Consider the following 25,755-nt stretch of genomic DNA (forward strand, 5'->3'; position numbering starts at 1 on the left):
AGAAGGTTGCGGTTTGGTGTGCAGTGTCTGCACACCGTATTAAAGCTGCCATCTTCTTTCATCAGACGCTGACTTCGGCGCGTTACATAAGCAACATTTGGGAAACAGTTGTGGCGGCATTAACGGAGGAAGTAAAGTCCTACAGTTACTTCCAACAGGATGGAGCTACTGCCCATACAGCCGGCCGAACTTTGGAGCACATTTACGCTATATTCACGCCGCGCGGGATGAGCCGAGCGGTCTCGGGCGTTGCAGTCGGACTGTGCGGCTGGTCCTGGCGGAGGTTCTAGTCGTCCCTCGGGCTTAGGTGTGTGTGTTTGTCCTTAGGATAATTTAGGTTACGTAGTGTGTAAGCTTAGGTACTGATGACCTTAGCAGTTGTCCCATAGGATTTCACACACATTTGGAACCGAGCGAGGTGGCGCAGTGGTAGCACACTGGACTCGCATTCGGGAGGACGACGGTTCAATCCCGCGTCCGGCCATCCTGATTTAGGTTTTCCGTGATTTCCCTAAATCGCTCCAGGCAAATGCTGGGATGGTTCCTTTCAAAGGGCACGGCCGACTTCCTTTCCCATCCTTCCCTAATCCGATGAGACCGATGACCTCGCTGTTTGGTCTCTTCCCCCAAAACAACCCAACAACCCCCAACACATTTGGACAATTTGGCTATCTTCATACCTGACAAAGATGTTAGCGAAGGTCAGTGTGACCGCGGTCCTAGCTCGCCACCCACGTCACTTGATATGTCAGTGTGCTATTACTTTGTGTGGGAAGCCCTCAGTCGCAACAATCATCATAGTCTTCAAGAACTGCAGTAGAATATTTCGGATGAGATTGCGGCAATTCCAGCCGTTCACCTTACATTCGGCCCAGAAGAGCCAAGAGATGAATGATAGTCACGTTAGTACTGTATCTCCTCTCATCTGGTGTGTTTCTTTGTGTCCTGGAACTCTGTTCTCCGTGCTACTTTTATATCCCCACCCAGAATTTACTTTCTTAAGCCCTTGCCTTACATTCATACTCGTGAAAGCCGTTTTTGTTGCTGTAGAAATACTTACTCTGAAGCGTTTAAGTGGACCACCCTGTATATATCGAGAAAAGCAACGGACAGAGAACAAAACTCTATGGTACCCTGCACTTTACATGACCCAATCAGATTCAAACCTCTTCCCCGTTTGTTTTCACTGGAGGACTGCCTTCCGATTCTTGGCTGCCACTGAGCACTATGGGACTTAACACCTGTGGTCATCAGTCCCCTAGAACTTAGAACTACTTAAACTTAACTATCCTAAGGACATCACACGCATCCATACTCGAGGCAGGATTCGAACCTGCGACCGTAGCGGTCACGCGGCTTCCGATTCTTACATTCGAGAAATGATGGGGAGCATTGTTGAGCTTCTTCCTTAATCGCAAAATGTACCAACATTTGCAATCCTACTGACATAACGCCATCTACTGCGCTCCACATCGACAATTGCGGTTCTTTTTTTTCCTTTTTATGAATGTTGACTTTTGTTTTGTCCGCGGAGGATATGTAACTTTTCAGCTATATAAATATATATATTTGCAAGAACAGATAGAAACTTGTTAATTCTGCATTCCACATTTCTCACGTCGAAGAAAAACACACTAGAATATTTTCGTTGTCTTCAAACTCCGCATGCCAATGTACTTAACTCTCACTACTTAACTCGCTTACGAAACAGTGATGTTATACTGATGACATGTATCTATTTCGATGGCAATTGTATCGGGTTTTCCTTAATCAGTTTAAGAACGGCGTTTTGTTGAACTGGCCCCTCGATGTAAATGCTACTGAATGATCCTGGTGCTGTCACTGTTTTAACCCTGGAATTTCGATTCACTTGATTTCCATACAATTACTTTTTCGGTGTGTGGAGCGTGCTTGGAATTATCATCTGAATAAAGGAAACGGAAACCCCTCCTTTTTTAACAAGTAATAAATAATTCAATTTACATAGCATTAGAAGCTATCTCCGGCTGCTCTTATTCTCAACTCCAGAAGAAGCACTTATATATATTTACCAGAATTTATGACTACAGAGCTCATTATTCGTGATGTATTCTAACGCCTCTCTCTCTCTGCTGCTAGTGCCAAAAGCTGAGAAAATCGTTATTCATTCTTGTTAAACTTGAATTTTCCTCGCCTGCTACTTGTGATGTTTCTTGAATTTTATTGCTAGCAACACTCTGAGGCACTGTTGAAAAACTAATTAATACCTGTTCGATTTTCACGTGTAAATAGTGCATGACGCCTACCGGGTAAGGAGAAATGTTCCAATAATTTTACAAACTGTTAAAGTAAGTCACATAGACTTACTGGCTGAGAGATATCGAGTGCTGTGTCACCCGCTTCATCGATATTCAAACGATTTAACTCCTTTTTGCACTCAGCATGCTCCAGTTTCTAGTCAGGAAGGTAAGTGATCCTTTGTATTCTCCAACAGAAATATAGACTGGTTGATGTGGTGGCCGCTGAAGCAGGCAAATGTCATTTAGAATTGTTATAGGCTACACACCAATTGAGAAAAAGCTTGGGATCCCGAAAGGGTTTCGATTCGTTAAAAAAAAGTTAAAAACAGATTTTGAATTTTTTTCTTCATTACCAGATAAAATCAACAGCTACAGACGGTTTTACATTAAACAGCATAGCAACGATTAGAGGTCTGCTTTATTAATAAACCTAGGTATCTTTTCTAAGTGTGAATATCGTACCACAAGAGCATTAGTTTATTTAAGATGTCTGTGAAGTCTGGTGTAGTGTTACGTTTGTCTCGCTGATTTAGTGACAGAGGAAGGAGAATGTGAAATCGATTGACGACACGTGATCCATAGTGGTGATCAAGACTAGTTTACATCATTGCTTTCCCTCGTCGACGAAATCGCAACGATGGAAATTTCTTCTTCCACCGCTATTTTAACAAGCTGCTTTCGGATCGAGCTTCAGAGCAGTATCATACATTGACGAGACAGGGTCCAGATTCATGTCTAGAGTCTTTTTTTAAATGCTTTAAAATATTCGCAGATCCAGAGTTGAAATGTGTAACGCACATTGTAAGACTAAAACGTTCAAGGCTGGAAGTGTCACACTTGTTATAATAATAGCTGACAAAACCGTCGTTGTCCGGCCGAGTATTCAACTTGCTAATTTTCTGTTAGAAACGAAACCTTATATGCGCGCCTGCAGTAGACTCTGTGTGAGATGATCCTTGACAATTTGTCTTCGCTGGACGCAGCTGCTTCGCGTGTCTGCAATGCGATTTTGTAAACGTCTGTATAGCAACTCATCTTCACGAGTCTACAGACGGATTTATTTTCGCTGACTGCCGCTTGCGCTTCGCAGTTGCAATCTGTCAAAAGCGCTGTCAGGGGTCAAAGATTTCTATATGAAGATGGTATCTGTTCTTTCGCGCACAGTTAAGGCTAACCGGCTATTGAGCTTCTTCTTCTGTGCTGGATGCACACGCATTGCCCGAAATCTTACGGGACTCGGTAAGATTGTCAGCCGCGAGTAATGAGTGTAATGGGCAGGGAAACTACGAATGTAGTGTGTGAACATTAAGTTGGGAATGTGGGTCTCACGGGGAGCGTGCAAGGGATAAATCCGTGCAATCGCACTATCCTCTGTGCCCTCGGTGGCTCAGATGGATAGAGCATCTTCCATGTAAACAGGAGATCCCGGCTTCGAGTCCCGGTCGGGGCACACATTTTCAACTGTGCCCGTTGATGTATATCAACGCCTGTCGCCATTTTAGGGTCTTGATTTCATTATCATTTCACTCAAAGATTTCCTTAAGTGGATTAGACTTTAGGAGTGTCTTAGTAGCTACGAGTAAATGTATTAAAACTTCATACACGATGCGTCATTTTCTCATGCAACTCGGTGTTTATAACGTCATATCTCCTGACACAGCGGTTGTTGCCTGACATTAAGGGATAAGTGTAAAAGCTTGGTTGAAATTACTCGAGTGGTTTAGGAGGAGATGTGAAAAACACACACAAACAAACACACACACACACACACACACACACACACACACACACACACACACACACACACATTTTATAATATATATGTCGAACAATTTTTCAGTTCGTCTCCACCTGGTAATGAAATCTTCAAGGGGGAAGAAATGGAATATCACCATGGGCTGCGAACGCATCAGAAAGATACAAGAACATCTATGGTCGCCCAAGGATAGTTGCAAGCCGCTGCGATAAAAGCAGGGCATCACAGGATACCGTACAGTTGAAGAGACCTGTGTATGCGTACTACAAAAGGAATGGTTGGAAACGGACTAGAACAACGCAGTGGCGATTGTAGAAATGGACAAACAGACAGATTATCTGTTGTGGAATATTCCATGCAGCCTGGAGATATGATGAGCAGTTACTGAGACAGGTTGGACAGGGCGGCAATAGATTTAACTAGCCACGGCAATTACTTGCAACGTAAGGACAGAGATGTGAAACAATGGTATCTGGATTACGATGATAAAAAACCTGTGTACCAGTACGTGGGGCTAGCGCAACAGTGGACAACAGATGACGACAAAGGCCAAGGGCACTCGAGTTTTGAAAACATTCACATTTATGCTTAGGAGCAGATGCAAACGAACTTCTACGTCAGTTGCTTCAGCCATTAGTGGACTGGGATGTGAATCGGACCTACTAAAAGCTACGACGCTCCTTGAAGGATTTCTCAGCAGGTGGAGATAGAACGATGTGTTTCGCCAAGTGATTCATTCGGCTACTGCACTATAGGGAGGCATAATTTAATAAGTACAGTAATGGAAATTTACATTACGATTTATCGCAAAAGCACGCTGCTGAATATACCACTGTTAATTACTGTCACGTCAGTCGTTGTGCTTCATAGCCACGAAGGGGACTGCTTTCATTACTACGGAATCACTTGCCGTGGCGTATTACTGCACGACTGTTTTTCGACCTTGGACTGTGGCCGCTACGCTGTGATAAGTTTCATCAAAAAAGTCTCTACAGTAACACTGGACGGATAGTTTAACGCTACGCCGAAGAAAAGCCGAAAGTCTTGTGTAAGATTTTACTCAAAAAATGCAAGAATGATGCTGCAAACTTTTAGTGGTGGTTACCTCCAGAGCACAACCAGTTTGAGTGCACGCACATTTGTATTTGTTTTCTCAGATTCTCAAAAGATTTTCTGCTAGCCGTGTACCAAGAGGCTGCGCATTGTCTCTCAGTTACGTGTTCGTCTCTCCATATAGTGATTTTATGGGTCATCTAGAAGCTGGAAGAGATGCAAGAGCCTATGTTGCAAACACATGTCCACAGTAGGATCCGACACGCCCTGTGACACCACGCACCGAGTGCTCAATGGACAAAAAAATGCAGTGCCTACGTTTATCATCAAAAAATTCATTCATGAAGCTGGAGCGCAATAAAGGACTACCATCGACACCATAAGCAATAACAGTCTACCCTGAAGGTATTACAACGCATCTCCGTCGTTCTTAAGACCAGGAGTATTGTCACCAAATACGTGCACCTACATTTGTGTGTTCAACTTTCGCACATCGTCACCATCGAACTGACTGTGGCTATGCGTTGGTTCCGTACCGTACTCACTTCCAAGTTTCAAATTCCTGACCGCCAGTCAGTTTACGATTTCACGTGGTTTCTCAAAATAATTTCTACATCCACATATACAGGGTGTCCCGGAAGGAATGCTCAGTATTTAGAGATATGAGAGGAATGATCATTCCAAGCAAAAGTGTCGACTCTAAAATGCATATCTTAAGAGCTCTGAGCATTTTTTCACCTTCAATACTGAGGAACACATCTCTACCATCGAACAAGTGCTCATAGCCATTAAGATGTGCATTTTAGAGCCCATGTTCACTACACGTAGTTGCTTCGAAAGATCGTTCCCCCTCACATCCCTGAATACTGACCATTCCTCCTGGGAAACCCTGTATGCATCGTCCAAGTATCATGGAGCTGTTACGTGGCATTCTGGTTCTTTGAAACGGCACTACTGGCTTTCTTCCCCACACTTGCCTAATTCGAGCAAGTGATCCGTCTCTAATGACCTCGCTGATGACACAAATTCCTTCCTTCTTTCATTCTGCATCTACATCCATACTCCGCAAGCCACCTGACGGTGTGCGGCTGAGGGTACTTTGTGTACCTCTATCGGTTCTCCCTTCTATTCCAATCTCGTATTGTTCGTGGAAAGAAAGATTGTCGGTGTGCCTCTGTGCGGGCTCTAATCTCTCTGATTTTATCCTCATGGTCTCGTCGCGAGAAATACGTAGGAGCGAGCAATATACTGCTTGACTCTTCGGTGAAGGTATGTTCTCGAAACTTCAACAAAAGCCTGTACCGAGCTACTGAGCGTCTCACTTGCAGAGTCTTCCACTGGAGTTTATTATCTCCGTAACGCTTTCGCGATTACTAAATGATCCTGTAACGAGGCGCGCTGCTCTCCGTTGGATCTTCTCTCTCTCTTCTATCGACCCTATCTGTTACGGATCCCACACTGATGAGCAATATTCAAGCAGTGGACGAACAAGTGTACTGTAACCTACTTTCTTTGTTTTCGGATTGCATTTCCTTAGGATTCTTCCAATGGATCTCAGTCTGGCATCTGTTTTACCCACGATCAACTTTATACAGGGTGTTACAAAAAGGTACGGCCAAACTTTCACGAAACATTCCTCACACACAAATAAAGAAAAGATGTTATGTGGACATGTGTCCGGAAACGCTTAATTTCGATGTTAGAGCACATTTTAGTTTCTTCCACCAACGCTCAATGGAATACGTTATCATGATTTCATACGGGATACTCTACCTGTGCTGCTAGAACATGTGCCTTTACAAGTACGACACAACATGTGGTTCGTGCACGATGGAGCTCCTGCACATTTCAGTCGAAGTGTTCGTACGCTTCTCAACAACAGATTCGGTGACCGATGGATTGGTAGAGGCGGACCAATTCCATGGCCTCCACGCTCTCCTGACCTCTACCCTCTTGACTTTCATTTATGGGGGCATTTGAAAGCTCTTGTCTGCGCAACCCCGGTACCAAATGTAGAGACTCTTCGTGCTCGTACTGTGGGCGGCTGTGATACAATACGCCATTCTCCAGGGCTGCATCAGCGCATCAGGGATCCCATGCGACGGAGGGTGGATGCATGTATCCTCGCTAACGGAGGACATTTTGAACATTTCCAGTAACAAAGTGTTTGAAGTCACGCTGGTACGTTCTGTTGCTGTGTGTTTCCATTCCATGATTAATGTGATTTGAAGAGAAGTAATAAAACGAGCTCTAACATGGAAAGTAAGCGTTTCCGGACACATGTCCACATAAGATATTTTCTTTCTTTGTGTGTGAGGAATGTTTCCTGAAAGTTTGGCCGTACCTTTTTGTAACACCCTGTATGATCATTCCATTTTAAATCACTCCTAATGCCTACTCCTAGATAATTTATGGAATTAACTGCTTCCAGTTGCTGACCTGCTGTTTCGTAGCTAAATGATAAGGGATCTATCTTTCTGTGTATTCGCAACACATTACACTTGGCTACATTGAGATTCAATTGCCATTCCCTGCACCATGCATCAATTCGTTGCAGATCCTCCTGCATTTCACTACAATTTTCCATTGTTACTACCTCTAGATATACTACAGCATCATCCGCAAAAAGCCTCAGCGAACTTCCGATGTTATCCACAACGTCATTTACGTGTACTGTGAATAGCAACGGTCCTACGACGCTCCCCTGCGGCACACTTGAGATCACTCTTACTTCGGAAGACTTCTCTCCATTGAGAATGACATGCTGCGTTCTGTTATCTAGAAACTCTCCAATCCAATCACACAATTGGTCTGATAGTCCATATGCTCTTACTTTTACTTACGAATTCGAGGGGTCAGTCAGCAACCTTTCCCTCGAGAAAACTGTCACGAACCATGCATTGTCTGAATAATTAACATCATGGCGCACCGACGTTATGAAATTGCATGAGATGTCCTGTAAGGAAGCCTGTTTTCGGGTAGAAGAAAAAGGGCCGTAGGATCGGATATGCATCGAAAGATGACGGCTGATTACGCATTCAACTGGTGAAGTGAGGCCTGCCGAACAAACGGGGATGTGGAGCCTCGTACGAGAGCACGAGCGCACGCACCAGCTGCTCTGAGAAAGGACCGCGCGCCGGGATGCCGGCACGGACGCCCGATTCCCAGAAGAGCTGCGACCGGCGAATACAGTACTCGGGCGCCGCTTTGTTCTTCCTCGCATCTCAATTGCCGCGCCCGGCTCTCGATTTCGTTTTACTCTCGAGATGGTTGCTGGATTGTCACGCATCTGCTCCCGCCAAGGACAATCGCCATGTGGACAGAACTGGACGGATCTGGATCCCCGATAGCAGCGGAATCTTGCGCCAAAAGGAACTTTGCTGTCGGAATGAGAATGGTGCGATGGCTCCCCACACTATAGCACGTTCAAGGTTCTCACAGTGTCGATCCAAGGTTCACATCTGTCTGAAAGCACTCACATCTACTTCTCATCTCGAAAAAGTCAAGCTGCGTGCACGAAAGTGATGCAGTTAGTCCTTCCATACGTACTCCCTCCAAAGCGACACATTTTTCTCAGAGATGAATGACTGGCCGGAAATCTTGGTTGCAGAAATCTGCTGTTTGGCTTTTCAAGAAACGTTGGAATCTGAAAATCACGTCACCATTCTCGCAATGCCTGATAAGCAACGGTTTCCTCATTCGAGAAAACAGGAAACATTGTCAGCAGGATGCGATTGCTCAGTATTTGATAGCCTACAGAAACAGCATATGTGACTCCATCTTGTGCAAAAAGGAAGGAAAGAAGCAAGGAAGATTCCATTTGATACGGCAGATCTCGAACAAATACACAACAAACACGACAACAGGACCCTTGGAAGGACACAAACTAAGACACAGACACAGATGAAGATCCAGACTCAGAAAATGACAAACACAACAACAACACCAGGTACAGACTCATTATATAAGGAACAGTTACTGTTGGGTTGGCAGAAGAGCCAACACCATGTTACTAGAGGATGCCGAAATGCACGCGTTTTAGCACACGTAGCCTTGCGTGAGGAGGGAAGAACTATACCGACGTGAGGTCTGAAACATGACAAGGAATTAGAATTCAGAAAGCGGACGTAATTAGTTTCATACTTAACTTTAATCCATTAATGATGAATGTCGCTCTTGACGGTACATGATTCACAATACTGTCTGATCAGAATTCATTCTAACTACTGAATATGGCGCCTTGCTAGGTAGTAGCAAATGACATAGCTGAAGGCTATGATAAACTGTCGTAGACAGTGAACCATCGCTAGCAAAGTCGGCTGTACAACTGGGTGAGTGCTAGGGAGTCTCTCTAGACTAGACCTGCCGTGTGGCGGCGGTCGGTCTGCAATCACTGATAGTGGCGACACGCGGGTCCGATGTATACTAACGGACCGCGGCCGATTTAAGGGTACCACCTAGCAAGTGTGGTGTCTGGCGGTGACACCACAGTTACAATAGAAGAATAAGGTAATTATAAGACTTACTTTACTTTTTCTTGTCCAGAAACCAACAATAGCAATCATAGCCTACGTCCAATATTTCTTTCTTTTCCAGTCACAAATCATCGAGTTTGCATCTGTAGGAACAGTTTGGACAGGCCAGAAGGTGTTCCATGTATTGCACAGCACCACAGCTTGTCACCCACGTTACCACGATCCAACCTGATCATGCTTGTTTTTACTGGGCGTCATCCCTGTTCATGTGCGGTTCAGCGTCCTCCATATTTTCCAGTTTGTTCTGGAGCCTCCAAGCACTATCTGTTGAGGTGGACAATTAGGTGGTGGTTCTTCAATGGCCGTGTCAGTCGTCCAGGCTCGTAACCTGTGCCTAGGAGAGGATGTCGATCATCGATGGTTTGTCTGAACCTCTCAGTGAATTCGTGAGATGTTCTTCGGGAGCTGGGAGTCGCAAGACGAGCAGCTTTGTTAAACTTGGGACGTGGATTTCACATACCCCGTTGTGACTCAGCATGTTTTATTAAGGCTTACGTCGACCTCCTTCGCGTGGGTTGTCTAGTCTATAATACTGGTCAGGTGTATTCAGCTGCAGAGATACATTGTCCTTGGTCGTTGGTTCTCGTTATAGTAGATTTTCCGGCACCACATTTGCTGTTTACAAGTTTCCGCAAAACATAATTTCCGGAGATCACCTTCTGACGTATCCTTTTACAATGGTGTCTATATGTCAGAGATCTATCCAACGTCACATAGGCCGATTTATCTCTGTATTCATTGTGGTATTATTCCACAAAACATTGAGCTTCCGCTTTGCTTGCCGAGATAGAAAGTGGAAAGCGCTTACTTGAGCCTTCGAAGGATTCGGTTTAAGGGAGTTATTTTGATACTGTTCTGACACGACTGTAAGTGCTTTCTCCAGCTTCTGCTATATCTCCTCGAAAGTCCTCCACTGAGCTGTGACTGGAGAGTCATCTGCATATAGGAAACGCATAGTATGATTACGTGTTGGCTGGTCTTTAGTGCGATAGTTAAAGCGGTGTGGGGTAGGATGCTTCCCGGCCCAGTCCATTGCTTTAGTTTCTACATCGATTCTTCTTTCCACTAAGAAAGACGCAAAATAGTTTATTTTGTAAGAGAGATGGTAATCTCTCAGTTCGTGATAAGTTTTCTAGAATAGGTGAACAACTCCTTATAAGCCACACATTTCTGTAGACAATGCTACGCGACGCTTGAGTTCTCTGAGCATTTTAGCCGGCCGAAGTGGCCGTGCGGTTAAAGGCGCTGCAGTCTGGAACCGCAAGACCGCTACGGTCGCAGGTTCGAATCCTGCCTCGGGCATGGATGTTTGTGATGTCCTTAGGTTAGTTAGGTTTAACTAGTTCTAAGTTCTAGGGGACTAATGACCTCAGCAGTTGAGTCCCATAGTGCTCAGAGCCATTCTCTCTGAGCATTTTAATCCTGGAGTGACTTCGAGTCATGTTTACTCTATACTCTGTGACAATGCGCTTTTATGGTCTCGGGTTTGGCAAACGTGTGAAGAACGTTATGTGACATCACGTGTAGGCCGAAAAGTGAAATACGGAGGAGACAGTGTTATGTAAAGTGATTTTTTCTACGGTGTACAAACTCGAGGGACTAATAGATGAGAGGATACGGAACAAAGTAAAGTCTAATGAACTTACGTCCGGAAATGCATGGTTAGCATGCTGGAAACAATCATACGTTGTTACAGAGACTACGGTCTAATATCGGATGTACCGTGCAGCCACAGTTAATTTGCGTTGATAATGGTTTCCATGTGCCCGGCGTAGCATGATCTTTCTCGCACGTGCACATCGGCCAGGTTGCACCCGGACAGTGTCAAAGGGAGCATGAGTATGCCGCTCGAGTGTCTCCACGTCTGGAATGGACTCTGCATACACGATACTTTTGAGATGGACCCTTAACCAGAAATCGCATGGATAGAGATCCGGTGAACGAGCAGGCCATGCTGGACCCCTCGTCCGACCCAGCGACCACAAAAGACACGACTGAGATGCGTCCGGACGTTAACAGCGAAGTGGGCTGGATGCACCATCATGCACAACCCTTCACATCATCAATGACACTTCTTCCAGTAGGGGAGGCAAAGGCACACGCGAGAAACGCCGACAGTTCCGACCTGTAAGGCGACGTGGAAGGAAGACTGCTCGCAAAATACGGTCGCCAATTATCCCTGCCCACACATTTCGACTGCACCGATGAAGATGATGTGCTGCCACCGTACTACTAGGGTTCTGCATACTGTCTCACAGATGACTGGTATGAAAGTTGAAGATACAACTCCACGTAAAGGTTGCCACATCTGTGCATAGGATGGATGACACAAATCCCGGAATGTTAGTTGCCAGGTGAAGAAACCACCGACAAAACTGCTCTCGATGTGGAGAGTCTGTCGCTAGTAAGACCTGCACACGGTATAAGTGACAAGGGTAGAATCAATTGTCATGGAGAGTGTTCCACACGGTCGTCTGGCGTATCCTGTACTTGTGGGCCAACTGTCTGGCACTGACACGGCGGTCGCCTTCCACAGTGTTTATCACATTTTCTTCCAAGTCTGGTAGCCTAACATTTCGGGTACGTCCTTCATCAATACCTGTTTCCTGAAATGACTCTGTCTCAGACAAACGGCGAAACACTGTTGCAAATATTGAACGTTGTGGTTGTTGTCGGCGGGGATAGGTCTCCTGATACAACCTTGCTGGCTGCCGCCCGTTGCCTTTTGCCTTTCCGTACGTACACACCATGTTCACACCATTTCTATGACACCCTCACAGTGCCAAGTGCAGCTCTTCTTTAAATATTCTGTGGCTCCTCTACTAATCATATGATGTTAATGGTCCCCAAACAATAAAGCAATACCTAACAATCGATCGAACAACTTTATTGAACCGCAATGGCTGAGCGGTTCTAGGCGCTACAGTCTGGAACCGCGCGACCGCTACGGTCGCAGGTTCGAATCCTGCCTCGGGCATGTATGTGTGTGATGTCCTTAGGTTAGTTAGGTTTAAGTAGTTCTAAGTTGTAGGGGACTGATCACCACCGAAGTTAAGTCCCATAGTGCTCAGAGCCATTTGAACCATTTTTGTCGGCAAGCTCTCGATTCCAATACGGAACCACCGTGTACAACGCTGTATCATATCCACTACAAGGTGAGTCAGCATTAGAAGTGAAGCGTACACAACACTACCAATTACTATGGCAGGAGAGGGTGCTGGGGCATAACGTATGAGAAACAGTACCACACTCTAGAAGGAAACCACGCATACCGTAACTGTGGCTGCATGGTACACCGCGTGTTAGACCCCAGTCTCTGTAACAAAGTATGATTGAATAAATGGTCTCTAGCATGGAAACCATGCGTTTCAGGATTACCCGAGCGGTCACCGGCACGGTAGCTCAGCGTGTTCGGTCATAGAGCTGGTTGGCCTCTGTAATAAAAAAACTGAGTGGAAGGATCAACAGACGAACTTGACGGGATGTCGTGCGGTCGGGCGACGTCCAAAACGACCAAACACAACGGAAAAAAATAAAAAATAAAAAAATAAAAAACACGGTCTAAGGCGCTGCAGTCATAGATTTTGCGGCTGGTTCCGGTGTAGGTTCGCGTCCTCCCTCGGACATTGGTGTGTGTGTTTGTCCTTAGGATAATTTAGGTTACGTAGTGTGTAAGCTTAGGGACTGATGACCTTAACAGTTAAGTCCTATAAGATTTCACACACATTTTTAATGCGTTTCAGGACATAACTTCAGTTTCGTTCCGCATCATCTCATAGGTCAAATTCTAGAGTTTGTACGCGGTGGAAAAACTTGCCTGCAGTATGGGGGTGTTATTCGTGGTTAGAGTATAGTCACCTTACTCCGTTTAAGAACACGCTAATGCGGAATGATACTAACACATTTTACAGCACTGTGTCCTGCCCACAGTGGAGGAACAATTTGGAGACAACGAGTGTTTGTGTCAACATGACAGTGTACCCTGTTATAAAGCAGTATCTGCGAGACAACGGCCTGTGGGTAACAACATCTCTGGGATGCACTGGTCTGACCTGAAGCCAGTGGAAGACCTCTGGGATGAGTTACAACCTCGATTTCTCTCCAGACCGCAGCGTCCAGCAGGCCTACTTTCTCTGGTTTGCGCACTTGAGGAAGAACGGACTCCCATTTCTCCGTCGACACACCTCACTGACAGAATTAAAACTGTATTAAAGGCTAAGGGTTGACACATCCCATATTTATCTTCGTTAATAGTTGTCCGGATAAATTTGATCACATACTGTTTGTAAATACGGAACAGGAGATTTACGAGAGTTGGAAAGACAGAGCACGTAAGAAGGACGCCTTCGGAACGACTGCGGTCGTGCCCAATGTCGTGGTGCGCATGTGCAGGCTACGCCGCCGTGGACAACGGGAGAAATGTGGCGGGGTCGCTGACAAGGAGCGACGCGCAGCCCAGGGCAGCTTCACGTCGTTAAGGTAATCGCCCTCTAAGAAAGGCGCGGCGCGGCCTATTAAACTTGTTAAGGATAATGAACCTTCCGCCTGGTGTGAGTTGTAGCGTCGCGGGACGCCGTGAAAAACTGAATGAAGCCTTCCTGCCGGGCGTGGGCCGCCCTTGTAAATAAACGCGGCCGATGCACGTGGGCGAGCTCCGACCGGCCCCGTTTAACGCGATAAACCCTCGTTTCTGTCGTTCTGTGTTTGTCCCCTACAAGGGACTTAATAACAATAAAGGGGGAAAACATGCTACTAACAGCTGTGGATTGATACCGGTAGCTCCTCGTAAGGGTAAACACAAACAGATCTTGTAATGCTTCTAACTGATCGAATCGTACACATTCGTCACATGGCTAGCGACCACACGGTGTGTGAAAGAGCAGGCGGTCAAAGGAAGACAGCATGCCGCAATACACCCGAGTATTCCGTGAAAAACGTGGTTCTCCCAAGTCAAGCTCTCTAGACGTCATACCAGTACTATAACGCGCATCTCGCTGGGCCACGGCTATTATTCTTCATATCTTTAGCCGGCCAGAGTGGCCGAGCAGTTCTAGGCGCTTCAGTCTGGAACCGCGCGACTGATACGGTCGCAGGTTCGAATCCCGCCTCGGGCATGGATGTGTGTGTCGTCCTTAGGATAGTTAGGTTTAAGTAGTTCTAAGTTCTAGGGGACTGATGACCTCAGATGTTAAGTCCCATAGTGCTCAGAGCCATTTGAACCATTTTTTCATATCTTTATCGGATGAAAGTTCAGCCATATACGCACTGCGAACTTCACCCAACTGGGATTGCAGAGCTCAACCATGTGACACTGAGTGTTCACGATGTGACAAACAACGCCACAAGTTTTTGAAGTCCTTAATTCGATCAGCCTACATCTGTGACGGACCTTTTTCGGCAGTTGTCTACAAAAAACTACTCCAGTATTGACCGGTTTCTGCAACAAGTGGATATCAAATTTTAAATCAAACATAGGATCCAGCGTGAGGAGTTATGGTATATATACTGCGTTGAGTGCCTTCATGTACAAAGTGCTGGCCGTGCGGTTCTAGGCGCTTCAGTCTGGAACCGCGCGACCGCTACGGTCGCAGGTTCGAATCCTGCCTCGGGCATGGATGTGTGTGATGTCCTTAGGTTAGTTAGGTTTAAGTAGTTCTAAGGTCTATGGGACTGATGACCGTAGATGTTAAGTCCCATAGTGCTCAGAGCCATTTGAACCATTTTGTACAAAGTGCTCCATCAAGTTAAGCTGGAATTAATGTAATTTCTGATGACGAAAGTCGTGGGAAGCTCTTAATATCGTGTCGGACCTCACTTCGCCCGGTGTAGCAACTCGACATTGCATGGACTTAAGAGTTCGTTGGAAGTCCCTCGAAGAAGTATTGAGTCATGCTGTCTCTACAGCCTTCTATAATTGCGCAAGCGTTGCCGGTGCAGGATTTTGTGCACGAACTGACCTCTCGATTATGACCCATACATGTTCGATGGGCTTCATGTCGGGCGATCAGGATGGCTAAATAATTCACTCGAATTTTCCAGAATGTCCTTGAAAACAATGGGGAACAATTGTGGCCCGGCGAAATGACATCGTTGTTTGGGAACATGAAGTCTACGAATGACTGAAATGGTCTCCAAGCAGCTCAACATAACCATTTCCTGTCAATGATAGGTTCAGTTGCACCAGAGGGCCCAGTCCATTCCGTGTAAAAGCAGAGCAGACCATTATGAGCCACCACCAGCTTGCACAGTGCCTTGTTGACAACTTGGGTCCATGGCATGCGGGGTCTGCGCCACACGCGAACCCTACCATCAGCTCTTACCAGCTGAAATCGGAACTCATCTGACCAGACCACGGTTTTCCAGTCGTCTAGCGCCCAACCTACATGGTCACGAGCCCAAGAGAGGCGCTGCAAGCGATGTCGTGCTGTTAACAAATGCACTCGCGTCGGCTTTCTGCTGTCGGAGCCCATTAACGTCAAATTTGGCGGCTCTGTCCTAACGCATAAGTTAGTAGTGCGTTCTACATTGATTTCTAAGGCCATTTCACGCTGTGTTGCTTGTCTGTTAGCACTGACGACTCTACGCAAATGCCGCAGCTGTCCGTTGTTAAGTGATGGCTATCTGGCCACTGGTCCATGGTGCGACATAATGCCTGAAATTTGGCATTCTTGGCACGCTCTTGGCTGTAGATCTCGGAATATTTAATTCCGTAACGATTTGCGAAAGGGAACGTCCTACGCGTCTAGCCCCTGAGCACACAGTTTTAATATGCCAGGGAGTTTCATATCAGCGCACACTCCGCTGCAGAGTGAAAATCTCATTCTGGAAACATACCCCAGGCTGTGGCTAAGCCATGTCTCCGCGGTTCGCAGGAGAGCTTCTGTAAAGTTTGGAAGGTAGGAGACGAGGTACTGGCAGAAGTACGGCTGTGAGGACGGGGCGTGAGTCGTACTTGGGTAGCTCAGTTGGTAGAGCACTTGCCCGCGAAAGGTAAAGGTCCCGAGTTCGAGTCTCGGTCCGGCAAACAGTTTTAATCTGCCAGGAAGTTTCAGTTTTCTTTTTGTAAATGTAACACGCGCATTGCACTGCTGATCTTGGTGTCTGTAATCTTAGCAAAATGCATAATTAAAATGAAAACAATACTGAAGAGATGAAAGGAATGAGCACTGCTAAATGTTTCAGTATTTCCAGAACAAATATTTATTATAACTAAAACATATATCGTACCTTATGCTTAGTACTACAATGACGGTAGATTTTTTATGTCCGTTTCATGTCCATTGCGCGCTCTTTTATACAGCCATTGTCCTCTTGAGTCGCTCGTGCGTCGTCACAATAAGTTATAACAGTTCTTCTTTTTACACTTCACTCAGACTTAGACGTAACACGTTTTTATACATTTTGTAGAAAATAGATCAGACTGCCACAAATCTGCGTCCGTCTTACTTAAGAAGAACAGTACAAGTGTTTAGCGCTCAAGGCTTCATTTGTTCTCCAGCGAACAAAATAGTGAAGGATCGCATATCGACCCGTATTCTTCTGTTTATGTTGCCACCCAAAGACGACGAATTACATTATTTAGGAAATCCACCGTCGCTATGCGACGCCTTATTATACATTAATCATTCTTTATAAACAAGTATTCGCCTTCTGGCTGAAAGTGTTAACTGTTCGCTGTTTTAATGAAGCCAAAAATAGCGAATGTCACACATTACACTTCAAAACGACAAAATATTGAAATTGGAAGAGCACTAAATACATATTTTCAATGCCGATGAGCAGGAATGATTATGTTCGAGCTTAAACTATATACGGAGCATTTCACAAGCCCTAGTACAGGCTTCTAGGGGATGTAGAGAGGAGTTAGTAGATACGGTATTGATAAAGCATCCATGTCCAGAAATGTACAATTTGAAGAGTGGATCACTTTCAAATGTCACGCTTCACGGTCCGCGCACAGCAGAAAGCAGACAGCTCCAGCCCTGCCCTGCGGGCTCTGCAGGTGATGCTCCACGTGGCGACCCTGCTCTTTGTTGTATAAAGTGTATCTGCAACACGTGCTCTCATACGCACGTCTACGAACCCAGGTTACCGTCACTGGAGCGCCAGAATCAACACTCCTATTTCCGAACGTCAGAAGAAAATTGTATGTGATGGACTGAGGCGATCCATGAAACGTTCACCATACATGCATTGTACAACTCTACCATAGCGCATCATGTCTTGACCACACCAAAAAACATTTTGTTCATAAGCAAAACAAAAAAACAATAGATATTAAAAATGTATGTATTTATGTATGCTGACAACGGTCTTGCCGCAGTGGATACACCGGTTCCCGTGAGATCACCGACGTTAAGCGCTGTCAAGCGTGGCTGGCACTTGGATGGGTGAACATCCGGGTCGCCATTCGCTGTTGCAATTTTTCGGGGTGCACTCAGCCTCGTGATGCCAATTGAGGAACTACTCGATCGAATAGTAGCGGCTCCGGTCAAAGAAAACCATCATAACGACCGGGAGAGCGGTGTGCTGACCACACGCCCCTCCTATCTGCATCCTGAACTGAGGTTGACATGGCGGTCGGATGGTACCGATGGGCCACTTGTGGCCTGAAGACGGATTGCTTACGTATGTATGTTCCACATCTCCTCCTAAACCACTGGACCGATTTCAACCACACTCGGTACACATATCCCTTACTGTCAGGCAACAATCGCTGCCGGAGTAAGAGCCACCTACCTACCATAGTTCACGAAATACGACGTCATAAACATTCAGTTGTATAAAAAGTTGCGCATCATGCTTGACGTTTAAATTTATTACTTCTGCCTTACTCCATTCGCAATAACTTTCTCAGACAGTATCTAAATATGCCAATAACGGTACCTTCAAAATTATACGTGATACCAAACATATTTCAGGAGATATGGCGTCGTAAACAATGAGATGCGTGGAAAAACTGCTGCAGCATTCAGGACGTTTAAATTTGTCACCAATTTGCTTCTAACTCTACTCGCAACATATTTAGCAGACATCATCCAAATAAGCCTCTGAATGAATCTACAAAAATACATTATTGTACGACAAATAGTTTAAGAGCTATGACGTCATGACTACTGAGATGCGTGAAAAAATGCCACATCGTGCATTAAGTTTTAATACATTTATTCTTTACTACTGAAGACACTCCTACACTCGTGTTAACTTAAGGAAAAATCCATGACACGTGCAGGCTTTTGCCAGCTCTCAACTGCGAATCGCAAACGGCTCGAGCTGGAAACAGTAGCCATCTATAGAGCTATCAAGAGGCGTTGCCATAGAGACGTTTACGAAATCGCGTTGTGGCCTTGCGAAGCAGCTATACTTACGCATTTGTATATTATACATATTTCTTTGCACGACTATTTCATAATTTCAAAGGAGTTTTCATGAATACGTCGAAATGAAACTTTTTTTATAATTACGGTAGTACAACGTTCATTTTTTATTTCGGTTTCTAATAGAAAATTAGCAAAATGGGTACCGGGCCAATGCTGGGGTTGTCAGCTAGTGTATCAAGAAAATATTTTTTATCTACTAGGACAACTTTAACCAATACGATTGTCTTTCTTGTAAGTTTGTTCTTTACCAAGTCACAGGCAGTACGTCTTTTTTAAATATCACCCTATACATTTTTTATTTGGTAATCTGGTTCCTCTGCTCAAGACTCATTCAGAATCATATCACAGTGCAACTCTATTCAAGCACGACATTATTAAAACGGTAAGCGGCTTAGACGCTCCTGCGTGGCACACGGCGCTCGTCCACATGCTGCTGTTGACAACAGACAAATGAAACACAAGGAAAGTATAAACTTACATTCTCCGTTTCTAGCATCTCCTAGTCTGTATACATAGTACTCACACAACCCCTCAACTCAACGCTGTTGACTGAATGACCAGAAAACATTTTTCTTGCGTTCTCATTTCTTTGCTGTCAACTCCAGGCTGGAGGTGCCGTAAACCGGCTTCAGCGTACCTAATAGCTACAGCACGAACAACCAGACGTCGCCATTAAATCGTGTGTTACAGAATATCATCTTAACAGCTTACACATTCATCTGAAAAGCTTAACAGAAATTTTAGTCAAGTCAGTTAACGACTATGCGTCCTCTGTGTGACTGACATTTAAGGTAATAAGCTTAGGTCCCGTTTGTATGTGACAGGCTCATTCTCAGCTTCATATTTCACAAATTCTGAAATACTCTTATTTTTGATTTTGTTTTCCTTGTGTAGACTTGATGATGGCTGGGCTGGGCTGCATAGCCAAAACCGACCATCTGTACAATTAAATTAAAGTGTAACCAAGACTAACGCTACACGGATTTGCTTACAGTGGTCGACAAAAAAGATGAAGCACACAGGAGGCGGGGAGGACACGAAATGAAACTTCGCGGTATGAGATGGTACGTGATGTTATTTCAGTTATGACAAACTCGAATCAAATATAGAAAGAAACTGCCAGCTGAGTATACTTAAACGAATGACGCTGAAACTTCCCCTCCTGCACCTAATGCGCGCACTGATTCGGTTGCGAAGGGTGCCGTAAAGCTGTTGCATCCTCTTTTGGAGCTAGCTGGCCCAAAGCTGTCGTAACTGGTTTTTGATAACATGGGTACTGACTCTGGGACGGAGCTGGCGTCCGGGTTGGTCCCATACATGTTTTATCGGGGTCTGATCTGGGGATCTTGCTGGCCACGGTAGCATCTCAACATCACGGAAGCAGTTCACGTTTTTGTCCTGTTATTCTGTTTGTGTCACCAGTCTTCTGGCTGGTTTGATGCGATCCGAGTAGAAATTCCTCTCCTGTGCAAACCTTTTCAACTCAGAGTAGCAACTGCAACCCACGACCTAAATTATTTGATGGATGTATTCCAATTTCTGTCTTTCTCTACAGTTTTTACCCTCTACAGCTCCCTCTAGTACTATGTAAGTTATTCCCTGAGGTCTTAACAGATGTATGAACTTGCAGCATGCTGAAGTAGCTGTGGGTCAGCAACTTCTGTTAATCAGTACAACGAAAAACAGGTCCTAAGTTGCAAATTTTACTTTTTTATGCACTTGATGACTAGTTTCAGGCCGAGACCCATTTTCTGTTCATCGAAACACAGTCAAAAACGGTATTTCCGAAAACCACGGTTTTCATATCTCCGGAAATATCATTTTTTACCATGTTACGATGATTTGAAAATGAGTCTCGGCCCGAAACAAGACATCGCTTCAATAAGAGGAGTAAAATTTGCATCTTTGGATTGGTTTTTCGTTCTACTGGTCCTAACAGATGTCCCTTTTCTTGTCAGTGTTTCCCATGTATTCCTTTCCTCCTTATTCCTCATCTTATCAGTCCACTTAATTTCTAACATTCTTCTGTAGCACCACATCTCAAATGCTTCAATTCCGTTCTGTTCCTGTTTTCACACAGTCCATGCTTAGTAGCATACAATGATGAGCTCCAAACGTACATTATCATAAATTTCTTCCTTAAATTAAAGCCATTGTTTGATACTGGTAGACTTCTCTTGACCAGGAATGCCATTTTTGCCACTTTTGTTCTGTTTTTTATGTCCTACTTGCTCCATCCATCACGGGTTATTTTCTGCCTGGGTATCAGAATTCCTTAACTTTGTGTACTTCGTGATTCCCAGTCCTGATGTTTACTTCCTCGATGGTCCCCATTTCTGCTACTTCTCATTACTTTCGGCTTTCTTCGATTTACTCTCAGTCCACATTCTGAGATCATTACACTCTCCATTTCATTCAACAAACTCCGTAACTCTCCTTCATTTTCACTCAGGATAACCATGTCATGAGTGAATTTTACCATTGGTATCCTTCCACCTTGAGCATTAATTCCACGCTTGAACCTTTCTTTCATATCCGTTATTGCTTCTTCGATATATAAATTGACCAGTAGTGGCGAAACATTGATGATTTATATCCTGTTTAATCGGAGCACTTCGTTTCTTGGTCTTCCACTCTTGTTGTTCCGTCTTGCTTCTTGTAAAGATTGTGTATTATCCACTTTCCCTACAGCTAACCCTTATTTTTCTTGGAATTTCGAACATCTTGCACATATTTACATTATCGCACGCTTTTTCTAGGTCTACTATTCCTATTAACTTGTCTTGGTTTTTCCTTAGCCTTTATTCAATTATCAGCCGCATCGTCAGAATTGCCTCTCTGGTGCCTTTGCCTTTCCTCAATGCATATTGGTCCTGAGATCCTGAATTTTCTTTTCCATCTTTCTGTACATTATTCTTGTCAGCAGTCTGGATGCATGAGCCGTTAAGCCGACTGTGCAGTAGTTCTCACATTTATCTGAGCCCGATATCTTCGGGGTTGTGTGGATGATGTTTTTCCCAAAGTCCGAAGGCGCGCCGCCTGTCTCATAGAGATGAGCGCTGCATTGTTGATGGCACCACCATGCTATGGCATGTTAACACACGAAGACGCAGGGTGGTGTGCGTGACGCACCGTTGTGCCACCACAGCTCCCTCAGTCACACTACCTGTAGTGATAACCGATGGTTTCCCACACCATTAATCCAGGAGTAACATCTCTGTGCCTCTCCTGAACATTGAGAGAATGGGTCCTCTCGCTAGTTCACCACCATACTGGTCGATATCGGTCATTCGTGGCAGTACAGAACCACAATTCATCGCTGAACACGATGCGATGTGATTCCTCATTAGTCCATACTTTCCGGTCACGCAGACCTTTTTGTTGTGATGCTAAGGGCGGTCTACGTTTGAGACAGTAATTTTCCTGTCTGGCTGCTGCAGTGGTGAGGGATGGAACAGAATTTTTGAGGGAGTCTATTACATCTTCTCGTATGGCAGGCGAAGGTGTGAAGGAGTTAGGATGTGCTTGGTGCGTCGCACGGCGATCCTCCCTTGTGTTGGTCGACCGAAACCTTGACAGCGAGTATGCCTGCCCTTACGTTCTCCTGCTGTCCAAAATCGCACCACCGTCTCATCCAAATGCCCTCCCAAATCTTGATATTGCACTATTCGAACCAGGTGGCCAAATGTAGACTCACAATGGTGGCACTTTGAAACTACGTCAGGTGTTGATAACGCTGTCTCACACGAGCATACGTCACTTCGTGCGCTTTACAGACACCACTCAACGTCTGACGCTGTTCGCGCCCTTTACGTACTATCAGGCCTAGTAACAACACTAGATCCAAATAAAGTTAATGCACTCTGGCGGCTGTTCTACCTGACACAGAGAACTGCACCTCTAATCATTTACATACCTGTCGATGGAGTGTGCGTGTACGAAGTTACATTGTCATACGATTGTGCGCTCTTCGCGCTTCATGTTTTTGTCAGGCAGTGAGCCTTGCTGCGGCTCGCGTTGGTGCTGTTTATAGGTTTCCGCCAGGCCAGACGGTATCGTTTAGTTGCCATGGTTGCGGTTGTTTGTCTTCTCGTGTTGACTGGCGCCACTCGGTTTCGCAAGCGCTGCCTGTCCGCCAGTGGCAGCAGCGGCGGTTATCGATATGCAGTAACTGTTGCCCTATCTTTGGGGCGACGTCGTTGTTTTTCCGGGTCGTGTGAGTGTGAGAGTTCGGTTGGGGACTAAGGAGAAGGCAGGTCCGCGCAGTGCGGGAACACTCCGGGACCGCTGGTGGTACGCATGGACTGCCGGATGGAAGGGCTGTGGTCACGAGGGTGCACGACCTCGTCGTAAACCGTATCCAGCAAGCTTTAAGATGAGTGCATTTCAATCCAAGCAGAGAAACCTCCATCATTGTGATATCTCGCGATTCTCCAGTGACTTGGGTTCGTGTTGCTGCTCGTAGTGTCGCCGAGGCGAAGAGCAGCGAGTGGAGTGCTTGGGGAAGGCGGATCTGATTATCTTTTCTCGACTTCTTATTACTATTTACTGTGTTACAATTGTTAAGTCCAACCAGCGGTAATTTTTCTTGCCTGGTGGCCGCTAACGCTCCAGTTACCTGCCCTAGGGTTAAGTGTATGTGACGGCAGTGTATATTTCCTCGCCTTGCCACTGCTGTCCGGTATGGAGTGTAGTTTTGACAGCTTTCTTGATCGTAGGCCGGTTGGTGAGTCCTCCACTCGGGTGGTAGTGATTCCTTTCTCGTTCCGGGCGCTCTAAACACAGTATTCCGGGGACGTAGTGCAGACCGCCGGTTCCGGCTTTGGCGTATTGTTCCACCGCTGCATTTGTTTTATCGGACGTCAGGTAGCTTCAGCAAGATTATCATTAGTCATTCGTTAGACTGCCACTAGTCTGAGTTACCATCTTGTGAAGTGAATGCAACTCTTGGCTGCGTATCTCATCGCTCGCGAAGGCTTTGGTTGCCGGACCTTCTCAGAGGTCGATTCCTGGAGCACCGTCTGGATCAGTTGCTTGTTTTTTTAATTAACTTTTGCTATTGTATTTGCTGTTTTACAGCAGGTTTCAAAGTTTTTTTTCATATTATTGCCATTCCTGGGGTGTAAGGCCTTCAGCCGTGATTGTCGTTATTTGCCTTAAAATTCTAATTTGGTATTTGCATTTTAGCAGTAAGCCTTATAACTTTATTTACTGCCATTCCTGGCGTCTCATGCCGTCTGCTGTGTTTGTGGCGACTTGCCTTTAGTATTTCAGTACCTGTAATTTGTAAGTTGCAGCGAGTTTTAAACAATTCTCAATTTGTTGCCATTCCTGGAGTGTAAGGCCTTCTGCCCAGATCACAGTGGCTTGCTTTGAAAACATTATGTGCTGTATCTGTATTTAATTGTGAGTTGCTAAATTGTAATTCACTGGAAACACTATTATTTACTCAGTTGTTTATTCCTTCATTAATAACGTGTGGTATTTTTTTTAAATTTATTGTTGAGTCTGGCATTACTGGTTTAAAATAAATCGTGTGTAACTGTAAAAGGCAAACCAATAGTAACTGATTACGGCCCCGTCCACAATCGTAACCGAATCCTGCCTTCCCTTGACTACCAGGTGACACGCAGTGTAAAGTAATTATTCACTTGGCGTGTGCAATTCATTGTGCAGCGAGCTTTCTCTTAATCTTTCCAGATGAAGGTATGAGCCGCGTAGGATTACGGTTCCTCCACGACCGCTGGCGCAGGGCGCGGACTGACCTCGTATGGTGTTGGCGGCGGAGACGAGCAGGCCCTCCAGCGACCTGGAGTTGTGGTGCAGCAGCGCCTGGAAGTCCCTGCGCACCAGCCGCTGGAGCGCCGCCTCCATCTCCAGGGTGCAGCACGACGCCTCGGACACACACACGGTCAGCTCACGGCCTGCAACACCACGTGGGTCCAGCGTAAGATAGAGTACAGTGCTTATGCTGTACAGCCATATCTAACACTGGCTACACATACCGGGTGATCAAAAAGTCAGTACAAATTTAAAAACTTAATAAGCCACGGAATGATGTAGATAAAGAGGCAAAAATTGACACACATGCTTGGAATGACAGGGGGTTTTATTAGAAACAAAAAAAAAAGTATTGCTAGACGCGTGAAAGATGTCTTGCGCGCGTCGTTTGGTGATGATCGTGTGCTCAGCTGCCACTTTCGTCATGCTTGGCCTCACAGGTCCCCAGACCTCCGTCCGTGCGACAATTGGCTTTGGGGTTACCTGAAGTCGCAAGTGTATCGTGATCGACTGACATCTCTAGGGTTGATGAAAGACAATATCCGACGCCAATGCCTCACCATAACTCTGGACATGCTTTACAGTGTTGTTCACAACATTATTCAAATGGCTCTGGGTACTATGGGACTTAACATCTGTAGTCATCAGTCCCCTAGAGCTTAGAACTACTTAAACCTAACTAACCTAAGGACATCACACACATCCATTCCCGAGGCAGGATTCGAACCTGCGACCGTAGCGGTTACGCGGTTCCAGACTGTAGCGCCAAGAACCGCACGGCCACACCGGCCGGAAAACATTATTCCTCGACTACAGCTATTGTTGAGGAGTGGTGGTGGACATACTGAGCATTTCCTGTAAACAACATCATCTTTGCTTTGTCTTACTTTGTTATGCTAATTATTGCTGTTCTGATCAGATGATGCACCGTCTGTCGGACATTTTTTGAACGTTTGTATTTTTTTGGTTCT

The 25,755-nt window shown here is 45.4% G+C and overlaps 1 protein-coding gene across 2 annotated transcripts in view; it reads right to left on the reverse strand.

The window, feature by feature from the left end:
* LOC124596204 (division abnormally delayed protein-like) overlaps window positions 1–24,922 on the reverse strand; it is a 1,031,505-nt gene extending 1,006,583 nt beyond the window's left edge. For both annotated transcript variants that reach the window (XM_047135253.1, XM_047135252.1), the window contains exon 1: window positions 24,769–24,922. In XM_047135253.1, coding sequence (XP_046991209.1) covers window positions 24,769–24,877 — 109 coding nt within the window. In that variant the 5' untranslated portion in view covers window positions 24,878–24,922. The remainder of the gene's footprint in view (window positions 1–24,768) is intronic.
* Window positions 24,923–25,755: the final 833 nt, after the last annotated feature.

Source organism: Schistocerca americana, chromosome 2 (assembly GCF_021461395.2).
Source record: "Schistocerca americana isolate TAMUIC-IGC-003095 chromosome 2, iqSchAmer2.1, whole genome shotgun sequence".
Lineage (NCBI taxonomy): Eukaryota > Metazoa > Arthropoda > Insecta > Orthoptera > Acrididae > Schistocerca > Schistocerca americana.